We start from the raw sequence: 22,012 nt of genomic DNA on the forward strand, positions 1-22,012 counted from the left end.
GTGCATATTTATTATGTATATATAAATACACATACATGTACAAATTAAGGACAAATATACTAGATTTATATGTAAAATATTTTATATATATATATATATATAATATAAATTATATACATGTGTACAAACATGTATACAAACATTTAGGCTGCAGTGTAAACTATGGAACATAAAAGAAGATAATTTGAGAAACATCTCAGTGTTTTTTGTTCATACGATGAAAGTCATTGGTAACCAAAACAGCTTTGTCTTAAAAATACCTTCTTTTATGTTCCACAAAAGAAAAGCTTAAAACGACATGAGGGTGAGTAAGTGATTTTTTGGGTGAACTATCTTTTTAATGTTATTATTTTTATTATTATTATTTCTTTTTTAATAAAATGATACTCTAAGTAGACACTAAATTTGCTGGCAGGTGACGGTAAATGTCTATATGAGTCATTAATTGATTTGTTCAAATAGTTGATTCATTCAGGATTCAAGTAAATGGCTCTCTTTATGAATGGGCCTTTGAATCATTGATTCATACTATTTGTTCAAAACTCGGATTCATTCAGAAACTAAACACATACGGGGCATTTTGTGCACCAATATCTTGAATTTTAGTACATAACTGCATTTCTGGAGTTGTTGCCCTGCATCATATTTGTCAACAGTCAACTGTATGAAATATAAGATGACGTACAGGTCTGGGGTGGGGCCTGTGCATTAACTGCGTTAAAATATTTTAATCACATTATTTTTTCATAACTTATTAACGTGTTAAACTGACAGCCCTAACATACACATAATAAATAAGCACAGTACACACACATATAGTATGTAAACATAATATTTTATTTTAAATCAATTAAATCGCAACTAATCGTTTTGCTATGCCTATGTTAGAACATCACTCTCTTATTAATGTGTATACAACATTTAGCTGAAGCTAGAGATTATGGTTTATAACCATAGCTGTGTGGAGTACTTTTATGATGGATGGATGCACTTTATCAGGCTTCAAAATCTCAACAGCCATTCACTGCCATTTTAAAGCTTGGAAGAGCCAGGACATTTTTTAATATAACTCTGACTGTATTCGTCTGGAAGAAGAAAATCCTGTAGAACTAGGGTGACTTGAGAGTGAGTAAATCATGAGGTAATTTTTATTTTTGGGTGAACTATCCCTTTAACTAACTAGTTGGTTGAAACTTCCCTACTGTGTAACTGCATTTTAACTGCATCATTGTCTAGTAAGCTACATAAAAATTTCCATTTATTTTTCTACACAAAAATTCTCAGTTTCAAATTTTATACTGAAATCATCACCCATTTGCTGTACTAATCTTTTCTTTTACAGACACAAAGAATGTCAGGTACGTGTGCGCTGTTTTCTTACTACAACAGACTTGTTTACAACTCATGTTACTGACAGTTTACCCAGAGTACAGCAGCTTGAACCATTCAGGGAAAGCTACAGGTTTAACATAGCAGAGCTGGATTATCAGGTTCTACTGAAAATGCAAAGGCCTGTAATTGAGTTTCCTGGCACGGCACCACTCAAACTGCATCACTTCAGCGACTGAATAAAATCTGTCAGTGAGCAAATACAATCACCTCTGGCTTCTGTTTAGGTGAGTGAACAAACACCCTTGCCAGACTCCAGCCAAACCGTCAGACTCATCCATTGCTTTGTATTTTTACACTGATTTCCACATCCGAATGCAGAACACTAATATAAAAATGTTCATCTCAGCCTACTCTGAGACTTGTAGGCTTTTAGTCAGCAAACTCAATTGTGCTAAATGTACAGGGGATGAGAGACATTTACTCTCTGAAGCACCATTTCTGAGAAACAGATTTAAAGGAGGGTTGCTGCGGTCCAAATGCCAAAAATGTTATTGGGTTAGTGTGATGCTTTCCACAGAACCACCTCTGGAAACTTCAGCATTTGCAAAAGTGACAGCCAAGCAGTACTACCCACAAACCATCCAAACCATTTTTAAGCAGACGCTTCTTACTATATTGGTATATAACAACACAACTGGGTTGATAGTGGGCATTACCATCAGTGTTTTTCCACCACAAAATGAGTGACTACTTAAGCAATAAGTGCTTCCACACATGGACTTCCTCTTCACCTCAAATCAGACTTGTTTTATGTACACTACCTTTCAAATGTTTGAGTTCAGTAAGTTTTTTTAACAAGTGTTTTTTTAAACCAATAAGATTGTTTTGAAAGAAATAAATACTTTTATTAAAAGTGGTAGTAAAGATGTTTATAATAGTTCTAAAGCTTAAAGCTTAAAAAAGAAGTCCACTTCTAGAACAAAAATTTACATAATGTACTCAACCCCTGAGTCTGCCTGAACTCCGTTTTTTTCCGGTTCATGACAGTTAGGGTATGGTTTTTTCAGCAGGGCAGTAAGTTGACTTTCTCAAGCCATCTTAAATATATTGAAATAAACTTATTTTTGCAAAAATATTTCACAATAGCATTGTTTTTGCTACATTTGTAATAAAATAAAGTTGCCTTGGTGAGCATATGAGACTTCTTTCAAAAACATTTAAAAAAAATTGTACCAGTTCAGAATTTGTGAATGGTAGTGTGTATAATTAATGCATTATATCTGAATGGAAAACTACATGTAGTCTGGATAGGGTGAGGCAAGACACCCACACTAATCTTGATCACATGATCTAAAGCTTCAAACAGGCTTTCCACAAACTCCCCAGTTGCTTTCGCAAACACTTCACCTGTGGAAAAGAAAACATCATAATGGCATTTTTGGCGTGGCAACACAGGCATTCAGCACAAACTGATCCAGCAACAAAAAAGGCCTTCATTTGTTGACAAGCTGCATTCCGTTCAAACCAAACACATCTAAAACAAAGCCTCCTTATTATTACAGTTTGGCTCATGATGTAAACAGTGGGGAAGACCGGGATGGGGTGGAGACGCGATGGTCTGACAGTTTCTCACAGTGCCATTAGGAATCTGGCAGCATGTTCCCTCCAGCCACTTCACTGAATGAGATCTCAAGAAAAGAGGGAACAATAGCAACAACAGAACCACAGAATGAAGCTGGCTACTTTACCAAGTGGTGACGCCACAGAACCCCAAAAGAACCGAAGCTCAGAAAACCCTCTGAACTCAAAGCGAGTGTTTGGACAGCGTCCTTCCTCATCCATTCAATAAAGCAGGATACACCGGCTGTGATAGTCTGAGTTAATGCAAATGATTTGTTCAAAAGGCCAAGCCCTTGACTTGTTTATATTACATATCTAATCTCTTCAGCAGTTTAACCTCCGTTAGCTCTGTTGACCTTACCACCTGACCTTTTTCCTAAAATATGTCTTACCGCAAACGTAGCAAAGACAAAGTGGTCTAACAGGTTGGACTATTTGAACACACTGAAAAGGTGTTGAATCAGGTCTGTGTAGTTGTATTAGACAGATGAGTAATACAAAAACAGCTTTTGGAATGACGTTACCATGTTTATCATCAAAACCTCCCTCACAACTAGCCAAGCTATCTTTTAATTCTTAGTATTTATTGTCCTTTTATTTATGATGTTATATTCATGAAAATTAAGCACTATTATTATTCAAATTCTCATATCTGTAAGGCAAAAATTTCTGATATACAGTTGAAGTCAAAAGTTTTCATACACCTTGCAGAGTCTGAAAAATGTTAATTATTTTACCAAACCTGAATATGACCTCAATAAGTTATTCCAAATAAAAGACATTAACATATAGCCCACAAAAGAAAATAACAGGAAACACAATGCATTAAGAGCCGGGGATTGGAAACTTTTGGAATTTGAAAATCAGAGTAAATTTAACTTATTTTGTAAGTATGTTCTGCAGCTTCTGAAGGGTAGCAATAAGTGTAAAATATATGGTATTTAGGCAACATAAGAAAAATGTACACATCTTCATTCTGTTCAAAAGTTTTCACTCCCGACTCTTTATGCATTGTTTTTCCTTCTGAGTCATCAGTGAGCGTTTGAACCTTCTGTATTAGTTGCATACGAGTCCCTCAGTTGTCCTCAATGTGAAAAGATGGGATTTAAGGCGGGTCTGAGGTAAGACGATAATGTCAAACAACTATCGTGGGAGCGGCCACACGACAGGCATCTGAGAATGGCTCGAATTAAAAAAGGGGATATTATTTTTACATATCAATTAAAACCACTGCATGGATTTTTATCATTATAGGGTAGATTTGTACATACACTGCCAACACATATTAATGTTCAAACAACATGTAAAAGTGAACTTTGCATCCAATGACCCCTTTAAGAATCAAGTGTATGTAAACTTTTGAATGGGTTAATTTTATTTTATTTTCTCTTGTAATTTTCTGTGAAATATCATATTCAGGTCAGTACTAAATAAAAAATAACATGCATTTTGTATGATCCCTCTTATTTTACTAAAATAATTAACATTTTGCAGATTCTGCAAGGTGTATGTAAACTTTTGACTTCGGCAGTTTTAGTTAAATTACAAAGTACTTGTGTTTGTGAACATTTAATAAATCAGTAATGACCGCTATATATTTATTACAGTATTACAATGTAATTAGAATCACTTCTGATATTAATGAGAATGGAGGAAAAAAAGACGAAAACAATTGGATGCATCACAAATGAGAATTGAGGAAAATGTGCTTAATTTTCAAAAATTATGGCCCTAAAAATAGCCTTTAAATCTGGGCATGTTTCATGATTTAATAGTTTACATGTACCATGCTTTGTGTCTACTCACCACTACATGGTGAAAAAGGAGCTCCCATGAATGAGTGATCTTCTGGTTCATAACCATATCAAAGAAGTCATATATAAAGTACCCTGAAACACAAAAATGCAGATTAGCACTGTATTTGTCCAACAGTGGGACCATTCAACAGGTTTTTCAAGCAGTAGATCCCATGACAACAATTGTGTTGGTTACCAAGATGTCATTTCCAGAGAGCTATTTATATCCATCTCCCAATATGAGGGTCTCCATGGAGACTGCATTTTAAAGCAGATCAACAGCAAATGAAGCTCAATAAATGAAGCTCATTGATTAGCATTTTCAATATACATGCCCATTTCCCGATTCCATTTGTTTAGTTCACATTACGCTAACAGCAGTGTTCATTTTCTGAAAACAAGCCTCGTCTCAGGATGAATAGATATTTTACTAAAAAAAGACAAAATAATCATTAAGAAAATTATTTTCTGTCTAAGTTGAACATATGAACTTAGTCATTCAAGTTTCGTCTACTGAGGCATAACAGAAGCAAGTTTACCACAGACTTCTAAGCAAGCCACAACTTTAAGAGCTGTCAAGTTATAAATTGCCGGATGTGCTTGTCAAACCCATGCGCCTTGCAGTTAACTTTTTATGAGTGAATATTATGCAGAGATAACAGTACTGAAATACATTTTCTGTGAAAGAAAATGCTAGAAATTGTAAAAAAGTATAAAAATTTAAAGTAAAGGCCCATTCATAAAAAGTCATGTGACTTGAAGGGTAGCACTCGTGCCTGGGACGGATCATAAAGCCAGTCATTCATTCTGCAGCTATAGTTAACATTTCTGCCAAATGCATGTGGGCGTCCTCCAAGTATTTAAAATATCTCTGGTATTTGGCATTTTGAAGGGAATTATCTACTTATTGCTTGAAATAAACATTGCAGTTAACTGTGCATAATGTCAGAGCGATGCAAAATGATAGCACGATACACAAATAATAGATAATAATCCAAGAGGAACTACATGCGGCCGGTTTCTATGATGCTGGATGTTTTGCGGTAAGTTTCATGTCACAGTCTTATTACTGCAATGCAAGAAAAATCATTACTGTAATGCAAAAAAAATTTATTATTTAAATGATAAAGTATTTGTTCATGGTATAACTGTTGTGCATTTAACACTTGTGTTGTGCTGAAGATCCTTTATCTAATTTGGTGTTTCCAGTTAAAAATGGCCAGCCTCATTTGAAAAATTGCACGTAAAGCTGTCATTATGCTATATTATCATCAAATCTTGGGTTCAGACTTGTTTTCTTTCAATTAGCACAGGTTGTTTTTTTATTCCTTTTTGGAACAGACTGAAAGGAGTTTATGCACCTTTCACTCACTTTTTGAGTGAAAAGAACATTATTTGTAGGAGTCGACTGATAGGCGTTTTTCAGGGCAGATGCCGATAATTACAGATCAAGTAGACCGATAACCGATATTTTGAACCGATATATAGTGATGGGCATTTTCAAAGCACTGCTTCGTGAAGCTTTGAACCTTTTGTGAATCAACTGTTTCAAAACAGTGGTTTGGAGCATGTATCAAACTGCCAGCGTCATGTTGATTTCATTAAACGAGACTTCATTACATCATAACTGTTTTAAAACATTTCAAAATTTCAATGATTTACCTTCGGGGGGGCGATCTGTGTAAACCAGTGAATCATGCAAGTTCATTGAGATAGCCCACCAGTGGCAAACCACTGAACCAGTGTCTATGGTTTTTATCTGATCTCGGATCAGTTTCATCAATTTGTAGGTGCTTCGAAAACACTCATCACTATATATCGAGACATTTGTGTAATTAAAACGAGTAGTAGTTACATAGCTCTATACACAAGCTCTCTATAAAACAAACACAACAAGCCCTGCAAATTAATAGAAAATGTTTAAAAAAAAAACACATATTATACAGACAATTCATATTTTATGGTATTTTATTATTTTTATTGCGTTTAATGCATTATACTTTAAATAAAACATTTGCAATGGGTTTTTAAAAGCTGATTTTATGCATGTTTTAGCCTGAGTTTTTGTCACATTTATACACTTCTGACCAGCAGTCGTCACTAGCGTGTGGTGTTTTGAGCGCTTCGAAAGCGCAGTGAAACAGTGAATTATTTTGCGAAGCAATTGTTTCAGTTGATTTGAAACTTCGAAAACGTTTGTTTCTTCCATCACTACTGACATATACAGTATGTCTGGTGTAAAAATGAAAATTAATATCAAAATTAAGAATAACAAGGTCTCTTTCTTGAAATGCTTTTAAATTTTATCAGCAAATCGGTTTTTGAAAATGACTGATACTGATAATCATAAAAATACTTCACATTGGCACGGACAATCAGTCAACCCCTAATTATTTGTGGATAATCTTGTCAATGTTCAGTCAAAAACCGAAGTGCATAAGCTCAGATCAATAAGGCCTGTGATTAATCAGCTCTAAAAAGATTCACAAAACCTGTGTTAATTAATAAAAAAAAATTGAATCTAATATTTGCTAATAATACAGTACAAGAAATTAAACAACTTGGAAAAGGCTGGTCATTTTTGACCAGGAACACCACACGTAACAAGGCGTGGGTGGGGGAAGAAATCTCCAAAAAGTACAAAAATAATCATTTTTTAGGAAGCTGCGTAAGTCATAAGCTTTCGTCCATTGTGATAAAGTATTTTGAAGAAAAAGAAAATCCTCTACAGGTCAACTTGACCAAAACACAACGTGAGGATTATTTTCAGATTTAAATGGAAAAAAATCTGTTTTAGAAAAACATGAGACTCGCCATTGATAATAATGGGAATTATAAATAAATAATGGGAACAGCAGCTGGACACAGAGTAATTAGTATTCAGCATAAGGTCACAAAGCACAAAACTGCCTTCATTTTGGGTGAAAATGACCTGGAAGTGAGTTTTTGTGAGATTTACCACCAATCTATGAGTAAGGTTAAAGTCACCTGTCAAGTCTAACCCAGTTACATCCAATTACTGAGTGGGCACTGTTGCACATGAGGGAGCGTTTGTAGCACACGGGCACCAACGTCTACACACCCGCTCTTTGAAGAAACGGCATAAATAGCATCGTAAAACGCTTTTATAATGTTTTATACTCACCGATTGATACAGATACCAAGGCGTGTGAGAAAACGGAGTATGTTTCTATCAAATCCTCAGCCATCTGGGGATGTATGCAAAAACTACAAACACAAGACGGTTGATAATCAGAGAGTGGCGTTTAAAATGAAAATACACCACATTTGTGAAAGATGTTGTGTAGTTGGCACGTTAGGTTCAACCACAAACGTTCATATCTTCAAGTGACATAAACCACTAGGGTAAACATGTGTCGCCTGTGTGCAGCTTATCAAATGTGTCTGTTAAACGTAAAGCGGCAGCTGAGAAGATCCTACAGTTGGATAAAACTGTGAAGCATCTGATGAAGGCATCAAACAGACGGTGCGTACAAGAATATATGGGTGTGTGATGTATTCCCCATGCACATGTGGGGGAATTCTGACACTCACCAAAGCACGGACCACACTCCAGTCAGGAGGCTGTGTACGAAAGACGTGGAGATGTTTTTCCATTTCCAGCTGTTCCTCTGAGCGGTCTCGGGAATGGGAAGTTTGCCGATTCCATAGCTTACTAATTTGAAAAAGCCTACCGAAGATCCAGTTGTCAAAATCACTGAATTCAACTCCATATTTTAAGGGTGCGCGTCTGTCTTCTTGTCACTATCTCTCCCGCGCGTCTAGACCTAGACCCGTTACGCGTATTATCTGTTATTGAATCAAAAATAACATCCCGGTTGTTTGTATTTATTTCATTTTTTACTTTCAGTCCAAACGTATATGCCTATGTCGTCTCAGTTGATGGAGTCCTTGTATAATTCAAAATTTCTCGATTATTCTATCTTCGTGAATAAAAAACAAAGCTTTTTGTTTCAGCGCTCTGATTGTTCGCTCCGGTGTAAAACCAAGAAGACACTGGAGGCTCAATTACGAGTGGTAACAATTAAAAAGTAGCTAATGTGTGCGTTACAAAATCCTGACGCTTGTGTAACTTTCTTGGTTTTACAATAACCAAACAAGACAATCCCCGCCCAGTCATCGTGAGGCGCGGTTGAGCAAATGAGCGTCTCGGGTGTGTGTTTCTTTACGTCTATGTCCCGCCCCTATTTTGAATCATGGGATATGTAGTATAGGCGGGGATTTCGTAACTTGAAATTTGAGAAAGGAGGAGTAAAAAAACTGTCGGACGCTCAGATTTTATTTTTGATGTGCGATTGTGCTTCTCCAGCATCTTCATTATCTGCTGTCCAGTGTTGGGAAGGTTACTTTGGAAATGTAATAGGTTACAGATTACAAGTTACTTGATTTAAAATGTAATAAGCAGTGTAACTTTTCAATTACTTTATTAAAGTAATCTAACTTATTACTTTTAATTACTTTGTGATTACTTTTCTAAATTTCAAATATTTTCAACTGTTAATCATTTCGAAACGTTTAAACCAGCCAGAGTTAACCTTACAGTAGTGTTCAACACTGATTACTGTCAGACTTTCAAAATCCAAGATTATAATAAGTAAGGGATACTATACATCTTTATTTTGCGATAACAACTGGCTTAATGTATATTATCTCACTAATTACACAGCTGCTTGGTAGATTATTTAGATGCTTCATGTCAAAATAAATAGACACGAAACACTGATCTGACTTGAAATATTTGAACGCAAAGCTTCCATGAAGAAATCAGTTGCTAGCAAATGGCAAGTTCAAACTAGACATTTTAGGGGTTTTTTTTACTTATATTTTTGGCCTTCTTATGCCTTTTTTTGTAATAGGACAGTAGTGAGATGACAGGAAAGAGCTGGGAGGAGAGAGGGGAGCGGGATCGGCAAAGGACCTCGAGACGGGAATCGAACTCGGGTCACCGTGAGCGCAGTTGCGCTATATGTCATAACAAGATCATAACATAAATAACATCATAACAAGAAATAGTTTAATAGCTATGATACTGAATTTGAAATCAAATGTTTGCATAGTTATGACAGAAAACACTAGCATCTAACAATGCCTTGGAAAAAACAATCTTAAAAAAGTTTATGCATAAACCCAAATAGGAAATAAAACAGTTATCGAATAAGCATGTGTCCTAAACTCCTGAAACATTGGTGTCTCATTTTAGAGCAGTCAATGCAATTTAAAAAAAGTCAATTAAATCTGTAAGTGGGGGTGGGTGTGTGGAAAAATTCAGATGTAATCCCCTTTGTAATCACTGGCATTTTTCAAAAGTAACTGTAATTTAATTACATATTTTTTCTCAGTAACTGTAACTAATTACAATTACATTTATTTTGTAATTAAATTACGTAATTCCGTTACATGTAACTAGTTACTCCCCAACACTGCTGCTGTCTGAATACAATAATTATATTTACATGTATTTTACTTTTCTTGTTACATATTCAACATACACTAGCAGTCAAAAGTTTCTGAACAGTAAGATTTTTTTTTGTTTTTTAAGTCACCTGCACTAATTTGATCCAAAGTACAGCAAAAACAGTCAAATTTTGAAATATTTTTACTATTTAAAATAACTGCTTTCTATTTGAATATATTTTAAAATGTAATTTATTCCTGTGATCAAAGCTACATTTTCAGCATCAATACTCCAGTCTTCAGTGTCACATGATCATTTTTATTATTATTATTATTATTATTATTATTATCATAAATATTTAAAACAGTTGTAGTAGTGTCAGGATGAATAGATTTTTGATGAACAGAAAGATCCAAAGATCAGCATGTATCTGAAATAAAAAGCTTTTGTAACATTACACACTACCATTCAAAAGGCTGGAGTCAGTATAATTATTTGATTTATTTATTTTTTAGAAATTATATAAATGAATACTTTTATTTAGCAAGGGTGTGATAAATCAAAAGTTATGATAAATACATTTAGAATGTTAGAAAATATTTCTATTTCAGATAAATGCTGAAATTCTTAACTTTCTATTCATCAGAGAAACCTGAAAAGTTTACTCAGCTGTTAATAATAAAAATAAATGTTTTTGAGCAGCAAATCAGAATATTAGAATGATTTCTGAAAAATAATGTGACTGGAGTAATGATAATAAAAAAATCAGCTTTGAAATCACAGGAATAAAGTACATTTTAAAATATATTAAAATAGAAAACAGTTATTATATATATTACTATATTAAAATATTTCAAGGTGTTACTATAATTTGCTGTACTTAGGATCAAATAAATGCAGGCTTGGTGAGCAGAAAAGAGTTCAAAAACATTAAAAATCTTACTGTTCAAAAACGTTTGACTGGTAGTGTAATAATTCTGATAATAAATATATTTTACCTCAATTTTCAAATGAAAAGTTATGTTTATTTATCATTCTTCATCTAGAGTTCACAGCTGACTGGTCACAGTGTTACTCATCGTTCTGGGTCGGTCAATATTTCAGTAGGCTAATAAAAAACAACTTCAGTAATGTTTAAAATGTCTTGTCCACCAGATGTGGTTGACATGGATTCATATGTGATGCATATGTGTTTATATTCGGACACAGTGGAAAAATTAAACTACTGTTTCTTCGAGTATAGCCTAGTTTCTACAAGTTGCTGGAGGTTCAGTCGTCTAACCGGTGGCGTTGAGCGACATCTTGTGGTTCTATTTATATGATCTGTTGTAGTCGTTGCACAACATTTCCAAGTACTGCTCACTGCAGAGCCGAATGGCCTTCAGCTCCCCCTCTCTGGATGTCCAGCTCCACCTCTGTGTGAACTAAAGGGTGGAGTTATGTTTAGGATAGGGTAAGGGGTAGGGCTAGTGTGTGGTTAGGTGTCTATCTCCACCCATTACCTCCAGCGAGGGGGAGCTAGAGCTCCAGCTCCTCCCATTTGGCTCTGCAGCGAGCACCCTCTAGTAACACAGCATAGCTAATTTGGAATCAATGAGTTGGGATAGTTCACCCAAAAATGTATATTCTTTAATCATTTACTCACTCCAAAATGCTGCACTATTGTATTTAAGGGATCTTTTTTATTTTTTGTCACTTCAGTGGAAGTACATGGTAATTGTTTACCAAATTTTTTCAAAATATCTTATTTTGTATTCTGTATATTTTGGAATGACATGAGGGTGAAAATACAAGTTTTTGAACAGTAAGATTTGTAATGCTTTTTTTTTTTTTTGTTTGTTTGTTTTAAAGAAGTCTCTTCTGCTCACCAAGCCTGCATTTACTTGATCCAAAGTACAGCAAAAATAGTAAAATTTTGAAATATTTTTACTATTTAAAATAACTGTTTTCTATCTGAATATATTTAAAAATGTAATTTATTCCTGTGATTTTAAAGCTGAATTTTTATCATCATTGTTCCAGTCACATGATCCTCCAGAAATCATTCTAATATTCTGATTGGCTGTTTAAACAACATTTATTATTGTTGTTGTTATTATTATTATGTTGAAAACAACTGAGTAGAGTTTTTTTTTTTTCAGGTTTCTGTGATGAATAGAAAGTTCAGAAGAACAGCATTTATCTGAAAATAGAAATCTTTTGTAACATTATAAATATCTTTATCATCACATTTGATCAATATAAAGCACCCCCAAAAAAAAAAAAAGCTTTTTATTTCAGATAAATGCTGATCTCTGGATCTTTCTATTCATCAAAAATCCTGAAAATAAATGCACTCAACTGTTTTAAATATTGACAATAATAACAATAATAAATGTTTCTTAAACAGCAAATCATCATATTAGAATGATTTCTGAAGGATCATGTGACACTGAAGACTGGAGTAATGATGCTGAAAATTTAGCTTTGATCACAGGAATAAATTGCAAAAGCAGTTATTTTAAATATTAAAATATTTCACCATATTATTGCTTTTGCTGTAGCTACTTTGGATCAAATAAATGCAATATTAATGCAAAAGGCTTGGTAAACAGAGTTCTTTAAAAAACATAAAAAGATCTTACTGTTCAAAAACTTTTGACTGGCAATGTACATTTTCTCTAGTTATAACACACAACAATGTTCAAAAGTTTTAAACGTTGTTAAAAAAAAATACATTAAAAATCTGGTAGCGTACATCACATAAAACTGTAAGGTTACACTGATACTGAACTTATTTTACTAGAAATGTAGTCACTGAAAGAGTTCTTGATGACTATTAATAAATACTACTACTACTACTAAAAATGCAACATTGCATGCAATGGAGGCTTGCATTTATTTATATAACATTGCAATACCCAGATACTTCTCCATCTACTTCTCACTCAATTTTTAAATACGTATTAGTTTTCATAACAACACACATATCTATAATGCACACCAGAAACAGAAAACAGAAGTTAGATTACAGAAGTGGCTTATTATTAGCATAATTTCGATATCACCGCCATGTTCGCTGATTGGCTCTCAGCTTCGCCTCTGCTGTGTCATGGTGAGGTGTCAGCGATTTAACTAGTGTATCCTTTCACCTGAATGAATTGCGAAGAAACGGACAGGTAGCAGTTTGAGAACCTGAGAGCTTTGTCGAGACAGGTAAGAAATGAGGAAAATGAAAAAGTACGCTAGGACGACGCAAAATACTTGCAACATTAGGCTATAGTACATATATGTGTATCGTGTTGTCTTCTGTTAAAAAAAGTCATCTTAGCTCATGGTGTTTTGTTTCAGTATTCTGCGAAGCAACTGACAATGCACTTTTCTTTCTATATATATAAAATGAATAACTGTATTACTCTTCCTCTTGTACAATCTCTTGTGTAACCGCGTTGCGCTGATGCCAAGCGCAGTTTTCCCTAGTGATCTTGTTGTACAAATGAAAGGTGAATTCTGTGCACTTGAACTCCTCTTTCATCCTTCAAGGTAAACAGCAGTAGAACTTGATTGACCAGACGTTCTTTGCTGTATAAAGGTAATACACACACCTGTTGAACAGTGACAACTTTTGATACATTCTTGTATGGCTGGGCGATATGGGCAAAAAAAAAATCACGATAATTTTTTTAATATCAGTCGATATCGATAATTATCACGATAAATGTCAAATCTTTTTTTTTTTTTGAAGTCTAAACTCAGATTTTTGCTCCAAAGTGCAAGTTGTAGAAACCAGACCATTAATTTTCCTTAAGAAAATTAATAAAATAAATAAAATTCAATGTGAATATCCCACATTGCTGCCACAATACCGTGGTGCAGTGAGTGTTACTACAGTAAATCCATAGTAAATGATGGCGATGTGTAGATTGAAAAGCCTTCTGACTGTCTCGTTGCACACAGCTTTAAACTAGTTTGAATCACAGAGTCATTTATGTTCATCGCTGAATTCAAGTGTTTCACATTGGTTCTCACACACTGTTTAGTGCTAGTTATATAGAATATTTATCGAACTCCTCATATCGTTTTATCGAGGAAAATGGTATCGCGATAACTATTGTTATCGAATTATCGCCTAGGCCAACATTCTTGTGTTCATTACTAATTAGCACGTATTTCTTAAACAGCTGATAAAAACCAACAATGGAAACAAAGCAGTGTGATGAGATCACTGAGATGGTGTGTTTAGAGTCGGATTTGCAGGATGGACAGTAAGTTTTTATTTATTTATTTACAAAATAGAAAGAACTTGTATGCATGTATTAATACATTTATTTAATTACTAAAAAAAGAAATACAGTCCTTTTTTTTTCATGTCACCTGTGTTCGTCCTACAGAATGAAAGAGGTTGTGGTGGACGAGAGTAAAATCCTGCTGGTGCGCAATAATGGAGAATTTACTGCCGTGGGTGGTCTTTGCAGTCATTATGGCGTCCCGCTTATCAAAGGTAGTCTGATACAAACAGCACAATAAATAACCCTGCCCTATGTTTGCTTAGCACTATAAGTATAATGAAAGCTATTTTGTTTCTTCAATTCGTCATTCTGTCTTTCACCGTGGTCATTCTTATGAACTATCCAGTTACATTGCCTGTATTTTTTTCAAGTCTGAAGTGGCATTGTGTTACTAATGATCATAAATGGAGTGCTATGCTTGTAGGTGCGTTGGTTGGAGATCGAGTTCGTTGCCCGTTTCATGGGGCATGTTTCAATACCAAAACTGGAGATATTGAAGAATTTCCTGGACTGGATTGTCTGCCTACATACAAAGTATGATTAAATGCCACAAGATTGAATACACATTTAGAAAAATAAAGGTTATTTATTAACATTGATGGTTCCATAAAGAACTTTTTACATTTCTGATGTATAATATGTTCTTTATAGAAAATGCTTCTTTAGATTATTAAACCTGTTTTGCAATGTCACTTAAGAAATCAAAACGTGTTTTGTCACACACCTGTCAAATTTATCTGTATTTTATTTTTATCTGTGTGTCCTGTTCTAAGGTCAAAGTTGATGATGGTAAAGTTTACGTGACCACTGATAAAAAGGTTAGTCTCATACCATTATTATTTTATTTATGGTTCAGCACAAGATTAACTGCTTTTTTTCATTAATTGTTTCTTTTTTCTTCTTAGAAACTGAAGAAGCGTGTTAAGAAAATGAGCAGTAGAGTGCCTGGCGTCAATCACACGGTTGTTCTGATCGGAGGAGGTGAGGAAAAGATACATTATCAGGACAAACCTTTATATATTTGATGCTGTTTCATGCAGGTATACCTTTCACCTCGTCTTTGGCTGTTCATCACCCCCTAGAGGGTTTTGTGGTGTACTGCATGGAGCCAGCAAATTCATGAAAATGTTTAAAGGAGAAGTCCACTTCCAAAACAAAGAGTCACACATAATGTACTCACCTCCTTGTCATCCAAGATCTTCATGTCTTTCTTTCTTCAGTCGTAAAGACATTGTTTTTTGAGGAAAGCATTTCTGCATTTTTCTCCATATAATGGACTGATATGGTGCCCCGATTTTGAACTTCCAAAATGCAGTTTAAATGGGGCTTCAAACGATCCCAAATGCGGTTGTAAACAATCCCAGCCGAGGAAGAAGGGTCTTATCTAGGGAAATGATCAGTTATTAATTTAAATACTTTTTAATCTCAATTGCTCGTCTTGCCTTTCTGTCCCTGAACTCTGTGTTCTCCCTCAACTTCAAAAATCATTTCAAAATCATCCTACATCACTGCAGAAGTTCCGACCCAGTCTTTGCAAAGCGAACATGCAAAAAGATCAAACACACTTAACTAAAAAGGTAAAACAGCGAGTTTTTCGACGTACTCTAACTGTCATGAACCAGAACAAAAACAGACCAGGCAGAGTAAGACAAGATAAGCGTTTGGCATTAAAAAGTGTATAAATTGTATTATTTTTTATTAAAATAACTGATCGTTACGCTAGATAAGACCCTTCTTTCTTGGCTGGGATTGTTTACAACCGCATTGTTTACAAGCTGCATTTAAACTGCATTTTGGAAGTTCAAAATTGGGGCACCATAGCAGTCCATTATACGGAGAAGAACGCTGAAATGTTTTCCTCAAAAAACATAATTTCTTTACGACTGAAGAAAAAAAGACATGAACATCATGGATGACAAGGAGGTGAGTAAGTCATTTGTAAATTGTTGTTCTGGAAGTGGTGTTCTCCTTTAATCCATTATAAAGTTCAGCTGAAGTTCAGCTAAATGTTTCATTGTCCCTCCTACATTTAAATGTACTGACTAAAATTGGAATGCAATGTACAAGTGTATCCACCATAGTCTGAATAAATTTACAGGCCTCTAGTCTTTTACGGTAGGCAATGCAATATTCTCACAGGGTCGGAAATTAACAAGGGCCTGTGGCAAAAATGCCACAAAAATGAACTAAAATGCCCCATAAATTCAAGACAAAGGGGCAGAAAATGCCCCTGCACAATTAAATAATCTTATTTTTGTTGTCACTATTAAAATGAAATGTGAAAATGAATACAAGTGTCAATTCGCAGAAATTTGCTCACGCTTCTTTAGATTGCTTTTAGTTTTCGTGCAGCGTTGAGCCTTATAACCAATCAAACGCGTTTCTGTTGATCTTAGGAATGTACTGGCCAATCAGAGGCACTTAGATTAGTCAGTGCTGAAAACACTGAAGCTGTTGTTGAATTTTTTTACACAGTCTATTATTACTGACAACAGTTTAAAAATGATTATAATGCTGATAATAGTGATTATAATGCTGAATATAATAATAAGGTGATTAAAAAAATTGCCCTCACGAATGTAATAAATGCCTCTGGAAATCCAGGGGAGCCACGGAGCAAATATTGCCCTTTAATGGAAAAGTTAATTTTCCGCCCCTGATTTCTGAGTGTTGGTGTTTTACAGGTCCAGCTTCACTGCAGTGTGCAGAAACACTTCGTCAGAATGACTATGGAGGGAGAATTATAATAGTTACCAAAGATGAGCAACTGCCTCTGGATAAAACCAAGCTTAGCAAGGTATAAGATTTTAATGGCCAATAAGATTTTAATGGCTCCCTATTATCTTGTTGAATTGTATCTACCAGTGTCGTTCCTTGTTTACTGTTAATGAAGCTGTGGTGTGTTCATGGACCCGTCTAGGCAATGAATATTGAAATTGAAAAGGTTCTACTACGACAAAGCGATTTCCTTCAAGAGCATGGAATTGAAGTGTGGACTAAAAAAGAGGTGTGTTTCTTTTATATCTTTTATTTATTTATGATCACATACATTGTATTTGTAGACATTAACAATTATTTGTCCCTCAAAGGTAAAGTCTGTTAACACACAGGCCAAAACCGTGACTTTCAAGGATGGCACAAGCCAACACTATGACCAGCTTCTGATTTCTACGGGTGGCAGGTTAGATCATAGTTTGTTTTTAGATAAATATCTCATAAAAATGCTTAACACCATATATGTGACCCTGGACCACAAAAGTAGTCATAAGTGTCAATTTTTTGGAATTGAGATTTATACATCGTCTGAATGAATACTAATAAAAAATTAAGTTTTGATATATTTATGCTAGGAAATGTACAAAATATCTTCACGGAACATGATTTTTACTTGATATCCTAATGATATTTGGCAAAAGAAAAATCAATAATTTTGACCCATACAATGTATTGTTGGCTATTGCTACAAATATACCGTGCTACTCACGACTGGTTTTGTGGTCCAGGGTTACATATAGTGATAGACATGTGGTCCTTTTATCTGGATGCAACATCCAATGGTGAATTATGTACTTTTATCTTTAGAGCCAGACCTTTGCAGTGTCCTGGTGCTGAGCTTGAAAATATAAAATTTCTGGAGAGCTATAAGGACGCTACAGAAATTTATCAAAAGAGTGTTGGCAACAAGGCCGTCGTTGTTGGAACTTCATTCATAGGTATAGAAAAAAACAAATGTTGAGAGGTATTCTTTCATAAACAAGTATTGCAACTTATGACATTATCATTTATCAGGAATGGAGGTAGCAGCTTATCTGTCTGACAAGGCAGCCAGCGTCACGATTATTGGCAGCAGTAAGTTTCCTTTCCAGTCATCGCTGGGTCCAGAAATAGGAAAAATGACAATGCAGGTCAGTGAACATAGTGGAGTTTTCTTAATTTTTGGTTTATCGCTATACAGCATCAATCACAAGTAGTTTAACTTCTGTTAAAGATGCTGGAAGAGAAAAACGTGAAGTTTTATACAAGTAACGGTGTGGCTGAAATCCGGGGTAAAAGCGGAAAGGTAAGAAGATACGCATTACTAAACAATCACAGAGCTGATGTCAGTGCATCATAAACAAACTAACGCAACTGTTTAGGTTAAGGAAGTTGTTCTGAAAAATGGTGAAGTCCTTCCAGCGGATATTGTAATTGTGGGCATTGGTATGTACGAAAACAATTTTGACATAGCAGTTTTGTTGTTGTCACTAAAACAAAGACATTCAATTCTAACAGTTACATCTATATTTCTTTCAAAGGTGTCATTCCCAACTCTGATTTCCTTAAGGAAACATCTGTGGAAATTGATTCACGCAAAGCTGTTGTTGTTGACAAGGTAACAGCCTTCATATCACATAGAGCGAACACTTTAATTATAAAATCTAGCAGTTTTTAATGACAGCTGTGTTTTGCAGTTCATGAAAACCAACATTCCTGATATCTTTGCTGCTGGAGATGTGGTGTCCTTTCCACTTCCTTTGGTTGGCCATAAGAGAGTCAATATTGGACACTGGCAATTGGCGCAAGCTCACGGTAAAACATAATATATAATAATAAGAGCCTTGATGTTCAAAAATACAAAGGTTTGATCAGGACTTTTAAACTTTTAAACCAAAAAACTCTGCTGTTCTTTCTGTTCATCAAAGATTCTTGTAGTGAACAGTAGTGTGTGTGGCAATATGTAAAATATGTGCTTGTGGTCCTCAACAGGAAGAATCGCAGGCTTAAGCATGCTGAATCAACAGGTTGCGATAAATACTGTGCCTTACTTCTGGACAATGCTGTTGGGAAAGGGTATCCGATATGCAGGTGATCATTTCAAGATAAATCTCCCTTCTCTGAGCAAATATAATATTTTAATAAAACCATTTTAACTCTTCGTTTGTTTTAATTCTACTAGGCTATGGAGAAGGATACACTGAGATTGTTGTCAAAGGAAACACAGAGGAAAGAAAAATCTTGGCATTTTATATAAAGTAAGCTAATAGTTTATGAAGAAGCCTTAAAGGATTAGTTCACTTACAGAATCAAAATTTCCTGATAATTTACTTACCACCCATTGTCATCCAAGGAGTACATGTCTTTAATTTTTCAGTCAAAAAGACAGGAAACGATCTGTCATTTTTTAATAAAAAATACAAATTTACATACTTTTTAACCACAAAAGATTGTCACTAGCTCAGCTTCACGCATTACGTAGTCATGTTGAAAGGTGACGCATGACGTAGGTGGAAGTCCCCGACCCAGTGTTTACAAAGCGACCATGCAAAGAAAGTCAAACGAACTTTCCAAAAAAAGGGCAACGCCGGACGATTTTGAAGTTGGAGGAGAAAATGAGAACTAACTACGCGTGACCTTTCCAACATCGCATACGCGCATCACAGAACTAGTGCAAGATGAGCATTTGTGGTTAAGAACTATATAAATTTTATTTTCTTTTTTAGAAAATGACTGATCTTTCCACTAGATAAGACCCTTAGTTCTTGGCTGGGATCATGTAGAGCCCTTTGAAGCTGCATTAAAACTGTAAGTTGGACCTTCAACCCATTGATCACCATTGAAGTCCACTATATGGAGAAAAATCCTGGAATGTTTTCCTCAAAAACCTCAATTTCTTTTTGACTAAAGAAAGAAAGAAAGATTTTTATATCTTTTATATGTTAAAGTTAGGATCTCTCTTTGTTCAACACTGTTTGTATCATAATCCAGAGATGAGGAGGTTGTTGCAGCTGCCAGCATGAACTTTGACCCTGCTGTCGCAAGGTTGGCGGAAATGTTATCGTTTGGGAACAGGATCACTAAGGCTCAGGCACAGTGAGTATCAATAAGTTTCAAACCTTCAACTCATTGTATCCAAAAGCCCGAATTGTGATTGAAACACAATTATTGAATTTATTTGCAGCCTGTTCATAGGACAATACTGGAATTTATTCTGTTTTCACAGATCTGATGACCTCAGCTGGTTGCAGCTCCCATGAAAGTGCTTTGGCAACAATTACCTCCATGACTGTTTGATCATAGATTGTTCATCTGTCATTATATTTGACTGACTGACCTATAGCTTATCTTCAGTAACAAAGACCGATTGGTACTGTGTAGCTTTTTCCACATAAATGTTGTATTTTTTCCTGGAAGAAATAAACAGTTGTCATGCAGTTATTCTAAGAAACAGCTGAAGACCAGCTGCATTTGGATGTCATCAGTGACTAAATAATTTGTGATAACCATTTGTGCCAGCAGGAAATTATTTCTTCTTCGATGCCTATAATGCATTCACTCATTCATTCATTCATTCATTTATGAAATCAAAAGAGAAAACAGAATAATATAATAGCCTGGAGTGATTTCAATATTTTTTTCTGTAATGTAATTCAAAAGGACATGAGTTTATTTGGATATGTAATATTAAAGTATGGAGAAAGTAAAGTGTTTTATTGTATAATAAGATTTTCTGCTGACATAAATGCTTACACACACACACACGTGTAATGCACATTAAACAAATATTTCAAAGCAGATAATTTCTCAAAGTTGATTTTATAGTGATAGATTGCAACATCAAAATGGACAGATATGTTTTGAATATTTTCAGACGAGCTGTCTAGACAACACCATAAGCATTTACATCTACTAGGGTGTCAAAATTGTCTATTTACATATTGTAAAAATTCACAAATATTACATATAGTAAATATATTTACATATACTGATTTTGAGATCCATTTTTTCACACTGAGGACAACTGAGGGACTCATGCAACTATTACAGAAGGTTTAAACACTCACTGATGATTCAGAAGGAAACATGATGCATTAAGAGCTGGGGGCGAAAACTTTTGAATGTGAAGATCAGGGTAAATTTAACTTATTTTGTCATCTGGGAAACATCTGCTTCTGAAGGGCAGTACTAAATGAAAAAAAAAAAAAGATATTTACGCAAAATAAGAAAAATGTACACATCTTCATTCTGTTTAAAAGTTTACACGCCTGGCTCTTAATGCACTGTTTTTCCTTCTGGAGCATCAGTGAGCATTTGAACCTTGCATATGAGTCCAACAGTTGTCCTCAGTGTGAAAAGATGGATCTCAAAATCATACAGTCATTGTTGGAAAGGGTTCAAACACACAAAAATGCTGAAAAACCAAAGACATGTAGGACTTGAAGGATTTTTCTGAAGAACAGTGGGCAGTTTAACTGTTCAGGACAAATAAGTAACTCATGAACAAAAAAAACAAAACAACAACAAAATTCAGGATCAAGTAACAACACAGTATTAAGAATCAAGTGTATGTAAACTTTTGAACAGGGTCATTTTTATAAATTCAACCATTATTTTCTCTTGTGGACTTTATTTTTTTATAAATTCAACCATTATTTTCTCTTGTGAAATATCTTATTCAGGCCAGTACTAAATAAAAAATAACATGAATTTTGAATGATCCCTCTTATTTTGGTAAAATAATTAACATTTTGCAGATTGAGAACTTGTGACATCAACTGTATAGCATGTTTAATTATTGTATTAGTCTTACTCTACACTTTTTG

At 34.7% G+C, this 22,012-nt stretch overlaps 2 protein-coding genes across 4 annotated transcripts in view; one reads left to right on the forward strand and one right to left on the reverse strand.

Annotated features, from left to right (window-relative positions):
• Window positions 1–9,646, reverse strand: part of tlcd2 (TLC domain containing 2) — a 28,387-nt gene extending 18,741 nt beyond the window's left edge. Inside the window, exons 1-3 of the mRNA XM_051128601.1 lie at window positions 8,304–9,646; window positions 7,894–7,976; window positions 4,759–4,841 (exon numbers count right to left, since the gene is read on the reverse strand). Of these exons, the coding sequence (XP_050984558.1) occupies window positions 4,759–4,841; window positions 7,894–7,976; window positions 8,304–8,482 (345 nt within the window). The 5' untranslated portion in view covers window positions 8,483–9,646. The remainder of the gene's footprint in view (window positions 1–4,758; window positions 4,842–7,893; window positions 7,977–8,303) is intronic.
• Window positions 5,626–20,637, forward strand: aifm4 (apoptosis inducing factor mitochondria associated 4). Of its 3 annotated transcripts, XM_051128593.1 has the most exons (21): window positions 5,745–5,791; window positions 9,626–9,716; window positions 13,687–13,735; window positions 14,325–14,408; window positions 14,535–14,644; window positions 14,857–14,966; window positions 15,206–15,250; window positions 15,338–15,413; window positions 17,117–17,229; window positions 17,353–17,439; window positions 17,522–17,613; window positions 18,015–18,145; window positions 18,222–18,337; window positions 18,421–18,492; window positions 18,569–18,632; window positions 18,728–18,804; window positions 18,884–19,001; window positions 19,179–19,277; window positions 19,369–19,444; window positions 20,178–20,282; window positions 20,413–20,637. In XM_051128593.1, the coding sequence occupies exons 4-21, from the start codon at window positions 14,341–14,343 to the stop codon at window positions 20,444–20,446; spliced, it is 1,593 nt and encodes a 530-aa protein (XP_050984550.1). In that variant the 5' UTR covers window positions 5,745–5,791; window positions 9,626–9,716; window positions 13,687–13,735; window positions 14,325–14,340; the 3' UTR covers window positions 20,447–20,637. The 3 variants fall into 3 exon arrangements, with proteins under 3 accessions (XP_050984548.1, XP_050984550.1, XP_050984547.1); XM_051128591.1 differs by lacking the exon at window positions 9,626–9,716 and having other exon boundaries at window positions 5,626–5,791; XM_051128590.1 differs by lacking the exons at window positions 5,745–5,791; window positions 9,626–9,716 and adding an exon at window positions 12,584–13,359.
• The last annotated feature ends 1,375 nt before the right edge of the window (window positions 20,638–22,012 follow it).

The sequence above is a fragment of the Labeo rohita genome, chromosome 15, assembly GCF_022985175.1.
Source record: "Labeo rohita strain BAU-BD-2019 chromosome 15, IGBB_LRoh.1.0, whole genome shotgun sequence".
Taxonomy (NCBI): domain Eukaryota; kingdom Metazoa; phylum Chordata; class Actinopteri; order Cypriniformes; family Cyprinidae; genus Labeo; species Labeo rohita.

What these genes read in the sequence shown, in the direction of transcription:
- aifm4 (XM_051128591.1), top strand. Translation starts at nt 14,341, where the DNA reads ATGGAAACAAAGCAGTGTGATGAGATCACTGAGATGGTGTGTTTAGAG. An exon ending in TCGGATTTGCAGGATGGACA is followed by an intron (nt 14,409 to 14,534) that starts GTAAGTTTTTAT and finishes TTCGTCCTACAG; the next exon opens with AATGAAAGAGGTTGTGGTGG. An exon ending in ATCACTAAGGCTCAGGCACA is followed by an intron (nt 20,283 to 20,412) that starts GTGAGTATCAAT and finishes CTGTTTTCACAG; the next exon opens with ATCTGATGACCTCAGCTGGT.